This window comes from Cataglyphis hispanica, chromosome 5 (genome assembly GCF_021464435.1).
Source record: "Cataglyphis hispanica isolate Lineage 1 chromosome 5, ULB_Chis1_1.0, whole genome shotgun sequence".
In the NCBI taxonomy this organism is placed as follows: Eukaryota; Metazoa; Arthropoda; class Insecta; order Hymenoptera; family Formicidae; genus Cataglyphis; species Cataglyphis hispanica.
This window is the reverse complement of record NC_065958.1, coordinates 9,740,484-9,756,768: the sequence shown is the minus strand read 5'-3', so window position 1 is coordinate 9,756,768 and position 16,285 is coordinate 9,740,484. Positions and strand designations below refer to the sequence as shown.

General features: G+C 29.5%; 2 protein-coding genes across 2 annotated transcripts; one reads left to right on the top strand and one right to left on the bottom strand.

Annotated features, from left to right (window-relative positions):
• The first annotated feature begins 6,601 nt into the window (after positions 1 to 6,601).
• LOC126850113 (sodium-independent sulfate anion transporter-like) lies at positions 6,602 to 10,800 on the top strand. Its single transcript, XM_050592797.1, has 10 exons — positions 6,602 to 6,751; positions 7,350 to 7,540; positions 7,628 to 7,782; positions 8,374 to 8,671; positions 8,745 to 9,060; positions 9,245 to 9,406; positions 9,568 to 9,708; positions 9,862 to 10,007; positions 10,092 to 10,286; positions 10,479 to 10,800. Exons 2-10 carry the CDS (start codon positions 7,406 to 7,408, stop codon positions 10,728 to 10,730), a joined length of 1,800 nt encoding a protein of 599 aa, XP_050448754.1. The 5' UTR covers positions 6,602 to 6,751; positions 7,350 to 7,405; the 3' UTR covers positions 10,731 to 10,800.
• Positions 10,801 to 10,930: 130 nt separating this feature from the next.
• On the bottom strand, positions 10,931 to 15,783 carry LOC126850112 (uncharacterized protein PF3D7_1120600-like). The gene is made up of 5 exons (XM_050592796.1): positions 15,690 to 15,783; positions 15,315 to 15,414; positions 15,018 to 15,135; positions 14,264 to 14,653; positions 10,931 to 14,162 (listed from the first exon to the last, which is right to left on the bottom strand). Exons 2-5 carry the CDS (start codon positions 15,343 to 15,345, stop codon positions 12,086 to 12,088), a joined length of 2,616 nt encoding a protein of 871 aa, XP_050448753.1. The 5' UTR covers positions 15,346 to 15,414; positions 15,690 to 15,783; the 3' UTR covers positions 10,931 to 12,085.
• Between the last annotated feature and the right edge of the window lie 502 nt (positions 15,784 to 16,285).

The window sequence follows — 16,285 nt, the reverse complement described above, 5'->3', positions numbered from 1 at the left end:
ACCGCGCCGCGGCTCCGCGAAAAATATAATTTTCCCTGCCAGATCAGTCCACGGAACAGGTTCCGCTATTTATATCGTTGGTATTAATGAATAATGATATTGATCAAAATAATAAAAAGAATCGATGATTTATCAAGAAGCTGAGTTTACTTAATGCCGAGTGCCGATGAATGAAAGGGATATCTCAGAATCGGTGAACTTGAAAGTTTGAAATATATATATATATATATTTAACATAATTTTAAAATATTTAAATATTATTAATAGTATTAACGATAAATAAATTAAAACATAATAAAAATTTTTTGTCAGCATTAGGTGAAAATGCAAACTTTCAAATTAGGTGAATATATATATATATATATACATTACATTAATTCTTATAAAAAGTCGAAAAACAAAAAGAAACAACATGCCAAGAGTTTTCCCAGCATGTTTACCAAAATATAGGAAAAGTTTTGGATTATTATTCGGAAAGAGCAATATCATTATTTACAGATTACCGGCTGCAGTACATGTATGTTTTGCCAGAGTCAATCATTAACTAAATTAGAGATGACGTCGATGAAACGGTCACTGCTCCGTTGCGGTTCGATGAACTTGGCGCAAACCGGATGCTGCAAAAATTATAAGAATTAGCTATGAATATGATAAATGAGAATATAGAAGAAAAAACGATGTCTCAAAAAGATGCTCAATTTGTGACAGATTCGAGATTGCGATGATTCTTCATCAACGATTGTCATCATGCGATGGTCGAAGAATTTAACCATACAATTTGCTTGAATCTTTTTTGCATATCTTACTTTGTATAATAATGCTCTCCTTCTTTTTCTCTCTCCTTTTTTATCTCTATCTATCTATCTATCTATTTATAATATCTTATATAAATTTCTTACCTCTTTCTTTTTTTATAAAATATTCTACATAAATCTAATTATAATAATAATTTTATTCAATATTTAAATATTTTTTTTTTTAAATTTTGGCATCTCTTAAAACATTATAGAGATAAACTGTGCTTGCGCACATATAAACTGAATACACTGAATCCTGAAAGGGAATACAATAGATCATACTTCAAGGTACGCTCGCTATAAATGTCGTAAGGAAAAATTTTGCGGTTGTAACTTCCTTGTCCGGACATGTATGTGATATTGGTCCTCTTGCAGATTCTTGAGAAAAGGGACAATTTATTCTATAGAAAGGATCCTGAATTAATGAGCCATAGAATAAAGCGCGGAAGTCCATGCTGAGCCATAAATTATTCGTCCATGGAGACAAGTCAGCGATTCACCTGTCTCTAGAACTTTTATCTTTAGTTTAATAACGACGTCTAATGTAAACTATACGATCATGATCCTTTATCATTACACGCTCATACAATATTCCCCTTTTCGTGCTTATAGTATTTGATTCAAGAGAAAGAAGCCATCTTTATTTAGTTTAAAAATTAAAAATTAAATCAAAGTACTTGACACAACAAATAAGAGCTGTATCGCAAATCTGAATTTTCTCAACTTTTTTTATTGTCACAAAAAAGCTCACACCACGCAAATAAAAATACGGCAGATTAATGAAAAATAAAGAAAATCTATCTAATTATATTTAAACATTCGTTGAACATATATGACAATTATCTCAAATAATGGAACAAAGTGATTTATCACAGTATATAATTATATAACATTGATTGTGTATTCAATAAGTACTCAATTGTAGTTTTTATTGAATGAAAGTGTATTATCTATTTTCATCCCTCTCATTATATAAGCGTGGTAGAAAAGCGACGAAAAAACCTGTCGACGAAAAGCGCATCGAACGCGTAACGATGAGGCGTTATAGTCATAAAGATTGCCTCGTTTCATTCGCAGTTTTTTTCTACACCGATCATCGATATCACGAGACAGGTGAGAAAAAAAGGAACCTTATAAGAGAGCAGCCGCAGTTAAAAGGCTTTGGAACCTCGAATACCTTAGCGACTTTTAAATAACCAAAAAAGGAAAGAGAGAGAGAGAGAGAGAGAGAGAGATAAATCTCTTTGCACCTTTTTGCGTCTCTTTACGCATTTCTTTTATTCCTTTTTTCTTCTTCTCGCGCAACCTCCGACGCACGAGTTTTTGCGTTCAGAGACCCCGTAATTCAGGTTCCCTCGCACGTATGCTGCGCGCCAACGCGAAGGTAATTAACGTTGGTGTCGAGAAAACTCCAGCTGGTCGCTGCTTTTGCTCGACAAAACGAACATTGAACAACACTTTCGGTGAATTTGAGCTTCCAAGTCGATTTTTACGCGCGCGAAAAGCGAGAGCGTTCTTCTCGCTTACTCGTAATCATAATGATGCATGCGATATGAAAATATTTCTTGGTACTGCGAACAAAACGAAAAGAACCGCCTCCCAATTGATCGCACCGGTAATTATGGACCATATGATATTTATTAGAAAGATGATTATTGTCACGGTGGAAAGAGTGAGAAAGCGCATCTTCGTAATCTCTTAAGAGGCTGAAAAACTCATTTGTCAATTATTTATACGTTACGAACGAATATCGACTATTTCTTGTCTTTTCAATTTTGGAAATTTAAATTTAATTTTTTTCGATCATTAAGCAAAGATTTTTCTGTACAGCTAATAGCGACTGATACCGTTAGAAAATTTAGATAAGAGAGTCTCGTACTTCTATATAACGGATCTTGTAAAAAGAAAAAGAATCTATCAACCCACACATAGGTCAATGGTAAATCCTAGTCGCCTAGATGCTAGCGGTCGCGAAATCAACCGTAAAAGTATCGTTGATCGATTCTAGAAGGTGACGCGTTACGCTTCATTTATTCTGCGCACAACGAGTCATCCCGCTTGAAAGATTCATTCAGCATTCCCGACATTTTTGCCCGATAGCAGCTTGACAGAATAGGCGACGCAATCGTTTATCCTTAATGCCAATCTGAAATTTTAACAACGCCACTTGTGTGTCGACACAATTCGTATTTTTCTCTTCGCATGGGAAAGGTACATAACTGTCAGTCACATAACGCTATCCGTTTGATAAAACTCGACTATGCTATCGTTAACTATTGTGTTTTAAAAGAAGTCCTATCTTTGCTTTTCGACGTTTGTAGTTACTTTGTCCTTGCATATATTTTTTGCAAACAAAATTATAGGTAAAATTGATAATTGTACAACAAAGGTTCTTCTCTTCGAACCTGCGTCTCCTTGAAATTATCTTCAACTCTTTTCTTTACGTGTCCTTTGTTCGGACGTTTCAAGTCTATCGTTATCCAAAGGTGAGACTTAATCTCAGTCTCTCGTGCCGGCTATCATTAACAATCTATAAAATTCTGTCCAATCGTCTTATGTCTTAGGATCATTACCTGGAGCTTGCAATATGTAGCCGACGCGTGTATGATTCTTTCCTTTTTCTAAAATCCGAGTTATTTTTTTAGAATATTTATAAAATTTTTATCTCTGTTCTATGTATGGATAATATGTGTACATTATGTATACATTAAAATACATGAATTCGAGAGCATCATTAGTAGGTTAAAAATGATCAACATTTATTAAATTTATCAACACTTTAATAAATTTTTAAATACTAGCGACGTGCATAATTTGTAAAATCTTCTAAATCTAAACAAGCGTGTTATATAATATATATTACAAATAAACAATTTTTTTTTATTGCCCTTTTGTTGTCCATGGAATCGAGATTATAACATTTCGAGCAATGTATTTTTACTCGCATTTGTTATACACTTTTAAAATATTGCCATGTAAATTCCTCACGATAATATATTGCGTGATGATTCGGCGGAAAATATTTTTAACGGAATACATACCGGCTCATCGATAAACAAATGCACAGCTGTGTGCAAATTAGTTGCGGATACGGTCCGCTTTTCGGGTATTCCCCACGTAAGAAGCGTTACGTTATCTCTTTCGGATTCCTCTGTCGTAGAATCCTCAGAGTATCATTCGCGTTACAATTTTATCTTTTATTTTTCACATCGAGATGGGATTAAAAACCTTATAATTTTACAAATAAAATAAGACTTTATAAAGAGATTTATAGGGTTTATAAAGAAAGATAGATAGATAAAGAGGAGGAGAGAAATTGAAAAAAACAGTGACAAAATATTAATTATTATTGATGTAACGACATATATATAAAAATCATATTAGTATTTTATTATTTATTGTTTTATTACAATATTTCTCATAATTATATCTGTAAGATACATACACACACGTTTGTTTACAAATAAATAAACTTATTTTTAAGAAAAAAGTGAAAATAATCGTTAATTCTTTCACGTACTCTTATATGCTTCAAATTAATTGTACTCTCAGGAAAATTTCCATACTTATATCATATATACAATTCCTAGACACATTTCTCGGTAATGTATTTTATAACGCATCTTATGCACGAATGCAGTCACAAGAAATTTTATATAAACATATAGCGTCAACGGTAATAAGGAAATTCATATAGTTCTTGAATCTGGTTTTGGTCACGTTGGCCGAAGATTTTATGATCGAGACACAGTTAACCGTTGAGTTCGACCACTTCGTCGGCGAACGATATATGGGGCGTCTCAGAATATTGCAATTTTTTTAAGAAAAATAATTCCTTCAGACCAATTCAATATAAAAAATAATTTTTTTCAGATTTCTAATAAATTAAGCTTTAGAAATATCAATAAAATCTTATTCCTCATATAGTTAAGACTTTAACGGAATCTTAATTTATGATTCGATTATAAACACATTCCACGTGGAATGTTAAAGATCCACTCAAAGTTTTAAAAAATATTCTTATACATCACTCAATAAAGTCAAGTGATGAATTGTAAAGGCGCCAACATTAGTTTGTTTGGAAAAATTTAATCGTTAATAAATAGACGGATATTTTACGTAAAATCGAAACAGAGCTCATTGTTGGGATTAGATTGCCATATGTAGATCTTTGCGTAAAACGCGAAAGCTAGTTGTAGTGGCCGAGTCCTTGGCCCAGACGAGTCACTCACCGTCAAGGAATTCCCCTCTTCTTCCTGATGATGACCTTCGCACTGATGATGTTCGATCTTGAACTTGATTTTACGCTGTCTCGCGTAAGAACACAACATTGAAATCAGAATATATAATATTATAATTGAAATCGTGTTATATAATAGATAGAACCGACACATTTGCTCGTAAATTTCCGATTGGAGAGTCATAAATTTTTTTTGGAAAATTGCAAATATATATCGACATAATATTCTTACATTTGGAATCGATGAAATGAATATTAATAGATAAGCATAAATTCACGTATTATATATCAAAATTACTGAAACACGCAAACTGTTCGAAGATAATCTCAGATTTATAGTACTTTTAAAGTTATATTTGAGGATTAAATTAAATGGTTGTTTTTTACCAATCTCATAATTATCCAAACAAATTATTTATTTTGTAAAACTTTACTTTTCTTTATGTTAATAAGATGTAAACTATTGATAGTATTATAGTGTGTAGATGTCTATAGCGTTGCAATTTCTTTTTTCTTATGAATTTAAATATTGAATAAAACCATCGTAGATGCGTTTTTTGTTTATGTTCGGAATATTTAATAAACTGAATAATAAATATCAGCTATTAAAATATTTATATGTAATACATTACAAAATATACTTAAAGAAGGGTAGAAGAATGTATCAAATTAAGATTTTTCAGAGTTAGAAAAATTGCGATCAAAGCGAAGAAATAATCATCGATGAATTGAAAAGTATAAATTGATGAAGGAATTTCGAATGAATCCAACAGATTTCTTGCTTACGAGAAAAAACGGGAAGTCGCGACAAGGTTTAAAGATCCAGGTTAATGATCAGGACCTGATAAAACGTTACGCGATCACTTTATGCCACCCTTTTTTTTTTCTTCGTTCACAGCGCTTTGGACTGTCTTTAAGGAACCAGTATTCCGTTACGAATATTTACAGCTGAAATTCCGCTGCAATGACGCGACTGGTAATTGCAATTCTCTTCATCTTTTCCCGACCTTGCGCGTGCGGCACCAATCAAAAGGTAGGTATTAATTCGATATATATATATATATATATATATATATATATATATATTGTATATTGCTTCTAATTTATAAACATTGAAACTACCTTCTTGGCTGTTGTTTTACTTTACGTAATATTCTCTTTAATTTTTTTTTCAAAAAAAGATTATCAAGTCTAAATATTCACTATTTAAATCATTAATGATAAATACTTTAGAAAACTACCAAATTGATATAATAATTATTTAATTTTCTTACGTCAAAATCTTTTTCATTATTCTTTAAATACTATACAATACTCAAATTGTTGTCGAAAACTGTCTCGTGATGCATATGCATTAAAAGATTGTAGTCGCTTTGATATCCGCTATCTGACAAAGAGGCTAAAAGACTTGTTAAACATGGCACTGAAAAGATCTATTCGTCAAACAAATTGGCAATAATCTGAGCTCGCTGGTTTCACGGTGCTACACAGAGGAAGGAGTGACATATACGTTACTAGGAGCAAACAAACGCAGTTGCGTAAGTATGTGAATCAGTTGTATAAGTGATCGCGACAGGTAGAGATCATAATACGAATAAGCATTTAATGCAATTGTTAGCAGCTGGTGCGAGTAATCGGATTGTTGCAAAACTATATTTCATCTCGTTCAAACTTTTTATTGTGATTAAAAAAAAAATTTTCTGCGTATGTGTGTGTGAGTGTGTGTGTCTATGCGCATATATTCACATATTCTTTTTTAATAATTGCAAAATAATAATTGACAGGAAAGAAAATATGCCTAGTATTTTTAAGAAATCATATAGTGTTGTGCAAAAATATTTTTGAATAACTGTAATATACAAGATATTCTTATCATTGAGCTAATTTAATTTTATAATAGAAATATAATCGTATAAATACATTCGGCATAAATCGCGAAATTGAAGCAAAAATCCATAATGTGATTAATATGCGGGATAAGAGTGTAATATAACGATAATGATCTTCCAATTAATAATTTTACTTTTAAAATATTAAAAGGAGGAAAAATGGATCGGTAAAAAATCGGAAAATAAAAAGACACAGGATTTTTTATCATATTTAAGGTCTTTTAGTATTAAAAGTATAGATATATATATATATATATATATATGCACATCACTATTGTGCTTCTCAAGTTGATAAGAAATTAAAGGAGATATTGAAAATTCCTGAGTTATATCTTTGAGCTCTTATATGTTTAAAAGTGTCTATATTTTTGTTCTCACAATATATTTGTATTATTTTTCTTTATTAAATAATTTTTTTTTCAGATTTTCAGCTTGCATTACGTAACATTTAAAAGGACAAATGTAATCGGTGAACGACAATGGCTAAAGTTAATTTGAAAAGAGTAATTAAGAAGAGAGTCCCTCTTTTGAAATGGTTACCGCTGTATAAAGCGGAAGAAATACTGGGTGATCTTGTTGCAGGTATCACCGTGGGATTAACCTTGATACCTCAAGTACTTTAAGCAATATTTACACGAATATTTAATATTGTTTGAAAAGATTCAATCGCACTTAAAAATATAATATTTGCGATTGTACAGGCAATAGCTTATGCAGGTTTGGCAGGATTGAAACCGCAATATGGGCTTTATAGCGCGTTTGTGGGAAGTTTCATCTATGTCATTTTTGGGACGTGTCGTGAAGTCAACATTGGTCCAACTGCGCTTATATCTTTATTAACTTGGGCATACGCAAGGTACAAATACATTAAAACTCCTCGTAAATATAATAAAATGATAAAAGCAAATTATTGATCGGATTTAAATTTTTGAAGTTTTGATTGTGATAAATTCTGTGCTTTTATATATGTGTATTGATTTTTATCTTCGTCTTTTTTAAATATATTGTTTTGAACGATATATTCTTTAACTGTCAAATTTTAAAAGTGATTTATATAATTATATATTTATACTTTTTTTTAATGTAATCCAAATTTTATAAAATTTATAAATAGAAAAAGAAGAAAAAAAAGAGGAAGACAGATTGTAATGTCATTAAAAGCTATATACATATATTTAATTATTTGATATAATAGAAAAATTCTCTCTTGCCATTATACATACGATTGACGTAACAAAACATTTTTGCTCAAAGTTTCATCCGGTTAAGGCATAAAATGAAAGAACGTGTTAATTGAATGATATTATTCAAACTATAAACATAATTGAATTATTAAAGACAATTTTTTATAAATTCTTTCGTGAAAAAAACATTGTTCATGTATGCCAAGGTTGTAATATATTATAAAAGAATATACAACTTATATCAAGTTTGATAATTCTTTCAGAGGAATTCCCGAGTATACAGCTTTGCTTTGCTTCTTGTCAGGATGTATCACAATATTTCTTGGCATTCTGCGCTTAGGGTTTTTAGTTGAATTTGTCTCAATTCCGGTAATATCCGGGTTTACGTCAGCTGCGAGCGTCATTATTGCTTGTAGTCAAATAAAGAATTTATTGGGCTTGGATATTCACGGTGAGAATTTTGTTGAAATTTGGTGGGAGTTGATAAACCATATAACTGACACTAAAATACCGGACTTTATTCTCTCCTGTTGCTGTATTTTAACTCTATTAGTCTTGAAGGTATACTATTAGATTTATTAAAAAAATAAAAATAACAGGATATAAACATGATTGTATCCGTTTATTTTTTCAGTATTTAAAGGATATAAAATTTGCCAATATCACATTAAAGAGATTTCTTTGGATAATCGGTACGGCTAGAAACGCTCTCGTGGTCATCATTTGTGCAGTTACGTCTTACATTTTCGAGCTATACGATGGAGCACCCTTCATACTTACGGGCCACATCGATGCTGGTCTACCAAATATCGAACTGCCTCCATTTTCAAGGACAATTAGCCAAAATCAAACTGAAAGTTTTATCGATATGACTAAGAATTTCAAGTTTGGCATCCTGATTATACCGCTCATCTCCATTATTGGAAATGTCGCCATTGCAAAAGCTTTTTGTACGATATATTTTCAACATATTACCCAATATCGATTAAAAATGTTAATCTGAGAAGATAGTAGATAAAGAAACGATGCAAAAATTATTACATTTGTACATGACGTGTAATCATCACATGACGGGTAAACGTGTAATCAAGTTATTACGAGAAAATCTTTCTTAATATTTCTTATTGTTTAAAGCACGAGGTATGCCTCTAGACGCCACACAGGAAATGTTAACTCTTGGACTGTGCAATGTAATCGGTTCGTTTTTCCATTCAATACCTGTCGCAGGATCTTTTTCAAGAAGCGCAGTAAATAATGCTTCTGGTGTTAGAACACCTTTAGGTGGCATATACACAGGTAATTTGCAAAAAAATATCATATAATATCAAATTAAACTCGTAATAATTAAATAAGTTTAATAAATTAAACGTGTTGTGACAAGAGTTTTATTTTACTAATCTCTAAAAATAAAGAAAAGAGAAAAAAGTTATTAAAATAAAAATAATGAACAATTTTAGGTATTCTAGTCATACTTGCCCTAAGTTTATTAACTCCATATTTTTATTATATTCCGAAAGCGACATTGAGTTCTGTCATAATTAGTGCAGTGATATTTATGGTAGAAATTGGCATAATACTTCCAATCTGGAAATGTAATAGTGAGTATATATTTAAAATAATTAATAATGTGCGCGCAAATTAGTTACAAATGACAGATTAAAACGGGATACATATCGTTAGCTTTTATAATTATATATTAATGAAAATTGACGAGCTAATTACGAATTAATAAGTGCTATATTTCTTCACAGAACGTGATCTGATACCGGCATTTGTTACATTCTTTGCTAGTCTATTCGCCGGAGTCGAACTGGGAATCTTGATAGGTATGATAATCGATCTCGCCATATTGATATACCTTAATGCACGACCAACAATAAATGTCGAATATAGAAATGTAAGGAGATAGAAATTATTAATATTAATTGAAAAAATAAAATGTAATATAAATATAATACATCTAACAATTTTATTTTGACAGACTTCAATAACGAATTACGTCATGATTCGTCCTGTTGCTGGAATTTTGTTTCCAGCAGTAAATCATTTGAGATCGTATTTAACGAAGGCATTATCTCATAAACATCACAAATCTTCAAAAAATCTCAATTATATCTTGACAAATATCGTATTGGATTGCGAGCATATCGACAAGATAGACTTTACTGCCGCACAGGTATCGAAATAAATATTTATTTATTATCAATGCGACATACATACGTCTTTAGAGAGAGAGCACAATTTATTATCAAAATATAAACACAATTATTATATACATATATATATATATATATATATATATATATATATATATATATATATATATCCCCTCAACGACTAATTTATTTTCTGCAATTGTTACTTTTAGAGTATCAGCATGTTAGTAAAAGACTTTAGGGACAACAATTGCCAATTAATAATGCTGCGACCAAATCCTGATATTTTAAAAAGTATACAATCCTTGTCGCACAAGCAAATCTTGACAGCAAGAGATGAAATTGAGTTAATTACAATTTTTAAAAAATTTAAAGGCATGAGGCAAAATACAAATGTTGAAATCGAAGTTTCAAAAAGTAAGATCTCTGAAATGACGAACGAACTGGCCTCTACAAGGTTGTGATATGTTACAAGCATTTCCTTTACGACAATAGAACTTGATAAATAAATACATATACTGATTGGTTATAATATTTCATATTAATCTTATTTTTGTATTCTATTTTATTGAGTTATAAATTTTTGTTTTTCTTATGTCGAATCTGATCAAATATAAAAAATAAACTTTTATAGTAAAATTTTTGTGTATATGAACTTGGCTTTATTTAACCATATTAACAAAATACCTAATTTTCGAATAGAAAGTAAATTTAATATTTTTGTAAACATTTGCATACATTATTATTCTCAAATCTGGAATTTTCTACGTATGTTGTAAAGTAAAATAATTTTTACTTAATAACTAGATTATTCTATAAGACATGTGATTACTGTATAATTAATTTTATATAAATCCATTGTTGTGAATTAAATATTATATTATATCAGACAGAAATTGACTGAAATCAATGTAGAGATAAGATTTATTAAAGGATTAGCAATGACAATGACGTAAAACAATTGACAAATATAATAATCACACGCACGCAAAATGCGTTATATTTATTTTATAACTTTTCAGAGAAAATAAACTATATCATTTTCATTAACAAGAGTTTTCAAATAAAATAGAAAAATAAACACACATACATGTGTGTGTGTGTGTGTGTGTGTATATATATAAAATATATAGTGTGTGAAACATTTTATCTTAAAATTATATAATTATATTATATAAGAATCAAACTTATAAAAAAACAGACTTATTAAATATTTGTTAAACAATATTTCTCGCAAAATTGATATGTAAATAGAACAACTCCTGTACATATCGTGCAATTTGTAATTGAAACTTAATCTATATGAAAAAGCTCGAACAAAATGTAAATATTTCTGAATATAATTTTCATCTTAAACTCTTCTCTTACAAAACTTTAAAGCAAAAATTTTTATCTTAAGCTCGACGAAAATTGAAAGCACGCATCTTTAAATGCAAAAAAAAAACATTTCATTTTGAATTTTTTTTATATCACAATATGCCAATATAAATGCTTATGTTAATAATATTCAATTACCTTGACTTTTTCCATAACATAGTTTTTTAATCTTAATATTAACCGGCTCGGTTATATGGAAACGTAATACTAAACAAATGAAAGAAAAGAAATATTGTATGTATTTGATTACACCCAAACTTTGTACTCTATTTAAATTAAGAACTTAAATCTCATATTTTTACATATTTTAGGCTCGTATATATTGCGATCCAATACTACTGATAGATATATATTTTTTCGAATAATCTTGATAAATTGTATTTCTGTAGAAAATGCCATTACATTTTTGTAACGATAACGGATATGTCGTGTTCAGTCTAGTTTAAACACGTGCTGTTAACTGATCAGTCTTATTTGAGAAACTTACATTATTTGTTATAAATTCTTTTGGAGATATTATTGGAGGGATATTTTCCGATTCATCATCACCGCAGGGATCTTGTATCGCTTGACTCTTCGGATATTTTGACATTTGCATGTAATTCACCGTATTTTGATTATCCTTCTGTTTTTGTCGCAAGTATTCGTTACTATACTGATTTTTATCTATCGCGGACATAAAATTCATACCTTGTTGAAATCCCGAATGTGAAAGCGGTCTCACATATCGAGCGTCATTATAAACCATTCGGGAATTGCCTTGACACTTTTTGTTGATTGAATGCTGATTAGATTTCATCGGAACATTATCAACAGCATTCCTCGCTTGTATAGTGCAATTACTCAGATCATTATGTGTATCTCTAGTATAATTATTCATTTGCATACAAGGAATATATTTGAACTGCTGATCATGCATAGAGTTAACGTTATTAAAATTATTCAATTGAGTCGTATTAGGAATTACACGAATATAATTCGTGCATGGGGAATTGTAAGAGACAGGCAACGGATACTGTAATTGCGGATTTCGTATTTGCACATTCGGGAATGGTGCATAAATTATTGGATGCAGTAGACAATTCATATGTATATTATTAAAATTATCAGGGTCGAAAGCACCAGAATTGTAAGTTTGTGTTGTGTTGTATGAACCAATGTTAAAACTATCTTGTACGAAGGGATTCCATTTACTAGTCTGACCTGTTAATATAGCATGACCAGTAAAATCCGAAAATGTTGTACCAGATCTTTGTTGTATGTTTGGCGTGTATTTATAGAGTATGTCTGAATTTTCTTTATTATAATTCATTGCAGTTTTCAGTATGTTGGGGGTGTCTTTATCATTTGATGTTTGTATATTGCTTTCACACGATGCCACATTGAAAGTATTCGGAATTTGCGACGGTTGCATTGCATTGATAATTGAAAAATGATTGTAAAATTTGTTGCTATTTGATGGCATTTGTTTTGTTTGATCTCTTGCTTGCATAATAGTTTGCTGTATATCAAAACGCATATTTTGAATAGATTGCGGTGGGTTTACGACTGTTGCATTCTGTACTGTATTGTTGGATAAACAGTTATTCCAAGTAGTTCTATTGTTCTCTAATTTCTTTACGTCATTCATATGTTGTAAATATTCTAATTTTAATGAATATCGATATATCGTATCGGCTGGTGTTTCCACAGTACACTTATTCAAAAGTAGATTGGACGAATGTTTGAATGAATTTGTTTGTTCATTAACGGTAGCATTATTTATTTCTCTATTTCGCTGATCTATATTGACTTTAGACTTATCAATCTTTTTCATTTCTTTATAACACTGTTCTAAAAAAGGTTCCTGCTGTTTTCTGATATGATTAATGCTTAAATTCGCACATTTCTTATCTTCTGTTAAATATGTTTTGGCATTTGCAAGATTTACATTGTTTTCATCATTACATGCTAATGTATCTTTTTTATGTACAGTTGTTGATTTCACACTTGATTTTGGAAATACATTAATAGATATATATTCATTCCTTATATCATTTTTGCATCCAGCATTGCCGATAGACTTATTGCCAAATCCAAAATCATTGTAGGATGGAGTTCTTCCATAATCTGCAGTATGTTCAATATTTCTCAGCACACTTTTACTTTGCATGGAATTTGTGAATGTCGAGTTTTTATTTTGCATGGCATTGCATGTAAATTTAAAATTACAATTACTATTTGCTTTTTGGTGATACTGTTTCTCATCAATGATTTTTTTATTTCTCTTCTTTTCATTTAAAAGTAAATCATTGTTTGCTTTATCTGTTTCTTCTAATGTTTTATTTTTAATAACAGCAAAGTTAAACATAGATGCATTTTTTTTAAGAGACTCTTGCATCTTTGACACAGATTGTTTAGAAACTGTTTGTTGTTTTTGCAATATCCCATTTTTATTTATATTCTTATTTTGATATGTTACATCAGCAGTTTTATCAGATTTTATTTTAAAGTTAGAAAAATTTGAATATACAGCATTCCTACAAATATTATAAAAATTTGTAAATATTTATAACAAAATAATATATTAAAATAACATGTTAATTAAAAAAAAAGTTAAAAAGTTTTTCTTTACACTTACTGTGTAACATCTTTGGTACTATTTTGTGACATATTTGATTGATTTTTTTGCATCTTATCAGTATAAAACTGAGCATCTAGTTTTGCTGTTATAGTGCTTTCTGTAATCATTAACATGTTTTCTTCTTCTTTATCTTTCTGATTAACCAACTTCTTGGAATTTTTTAACAATGGAGACAAATTAACATCTTTATTCCATATATTTTCATCATTTCCTGATATTGCATTATTAGGCAAATATTTTTTGTATGTATCCATCAAACGATATTTATCAGATTCTTCAATTGAGTATGTCTTGACATTTTCTGTTACTTTATCTTCCAATTTATTATTCTCATCATGATCTTTTTCTCCCTCTTGTACATGCTTATAAATAATTTTTATCTTTCCACTAAAATAAAAAATCAGTATAAAAGTAATTTTCAAATATAATATGCAGAAACAATATCACAAACTATACTTTTTTAATCCATCCATTTATATATACTTTCAACTAGTAAAAATTTATATAAGAAATATTAATACAAATTATGTAGAAATGTGCATAAAAACTTATATTTTGCATTAATTCAAAGATAAAGATATCATTTCACATACAATATTGAAAATTATAAAAGATTTTTTTATTAATATGTACGATTATAGCATAAAGATTGCTTTAAGTTGACAGCATACAAGAAGGCGGAGCAATGTTAGTACACACTACAAAAATTATATATTATACATTAAAACAAAAAAATAAGGTTTAAACATACGAGTTTGATGGAGGAGACATGTTTTTCAGCCAATGCATGTTATGTAGTTTATTAACCAATGCCTTTTGTTTTATATCAAATGTCTTTTCTAAATTTTTAACAGCGCAATCCATTATACCTATCACAAATATATTTATGAACTAAATATTTATGCGACATACATGCAATACAAATTAAAATTGAAAATTAATTTCTTATTTCCTTTTCTAAATTGTTTCAATATTATTGTTTGGATATTGTAAAATATCCCTAATATAACTTGCAATAATAATTCAATTAATGTAAGCTATGGCTTACTTTTGTCTTCCATTATCTTAGATTGTGACATAGGATTAATATTGTCTATGATTATGCGTTTCTTTTCGTAATTTAATTCAGAAGAGCTTGCAACAGATTTCTGTAAAATAAAGCCAAGTTTTATGTAGTATTGGTACTAAATTGATTCTATTCTATATTTGCTCTTTAGTGGCTACTACATATTTCAGAAGTTAAAAAAATATTATTTGTTCGAACAAAATATTGTTAGCATATGATAGAAACATAAGAGAAATATAATGGAAAGAAATGTGATATATCATTAGATGACCAATTGCCAATTTTTCTCAAAGTTTGAAATAATAGATTTTTGAAAAAACAACAGTTCTCGCGAAGCTCTTACAATTAACAACATACCGTAAATGTTTACGAAACCAAAACCGAAACCCTCGTGCGGCTGATATTCGAACTATGTCGGACCTGCTTAGCAGAGATTCTTACTTAGCCAAGACTCGAACCCTGCTTATTAGCAGAAATCTGTGTCCTACGAATTTTACTTAGCGGAGATGTGTGTGCTGTGTATGTAAAATTCACAGTTTTAAAAACCAACTTATGTATATGTATACATTTATATATTTCTCCACTTCTTAAAATTTATTTTTTCTGATTCTTTATTATATGCAATAGGTATATACATGCGGGTATACTAAAATAAAATAAAAAAGATAATGATAATAAAAATTCACATTTTTAATAAAATTAATATTTCCCAAAAAAATTTTCTTTAATATTGTTTAATTTTTCAGCAACTCTAAATGTGTATATTAATAATTCTCTCGAAGTTCACTGCGAAAAAATTGTTGCGCAATATTTTGAACTGAACACAATATATGCAATAATTATATTCCGCATAATTATATATTCCAATTAGATTCATACAATGAACACAATCTGATTGTAATATATTACATTATGTCGAAATGTTTGTGCATCGAAGAATCGTGCACGGTTGA

Coding starts and splice junctions, on each gene's coding strand:
- LOC126850113 (XM_050592797.1), top strand. CDS start 7,406: ATGGCTAAAGTTAATTTGAAAAGAGTAATTAAGAAGAGAGTCCCTCTT. Junction 7,541..7,627: donor GATTAACCTTGATACCTCAA/GTACTTTAAGCA, acceptor GCGATTGTACAG/GCAATAGCTTATGCAGGTTT. Junction 9,407..9,567: donor TTTAGGTGGCATATACACAG/GTAATTTGCAAA, acceptor GAACAATTTTAG/GTATTCTAGTCATACTTGCC.
- LOC126850112 (XM_050592796.1), bottom strand. CDS start 15,345: ATGTCACAATCTAAGATAATGGAAGACAAAA. Junction 15,136..15,314: donor TAAGATAATGGAAGACAAAA/GTAAGCCATAGC, acceptor TATTTGTGATAG/GTATAATGGATTGCGCTGTT. Junction 14,654..15,017: donor ATGTCTCCTCCATCAAACTC/GTATGTTTAAAC, acceptor TTTTTATTTTAG/TGGAAAGATAAAAATTATTT.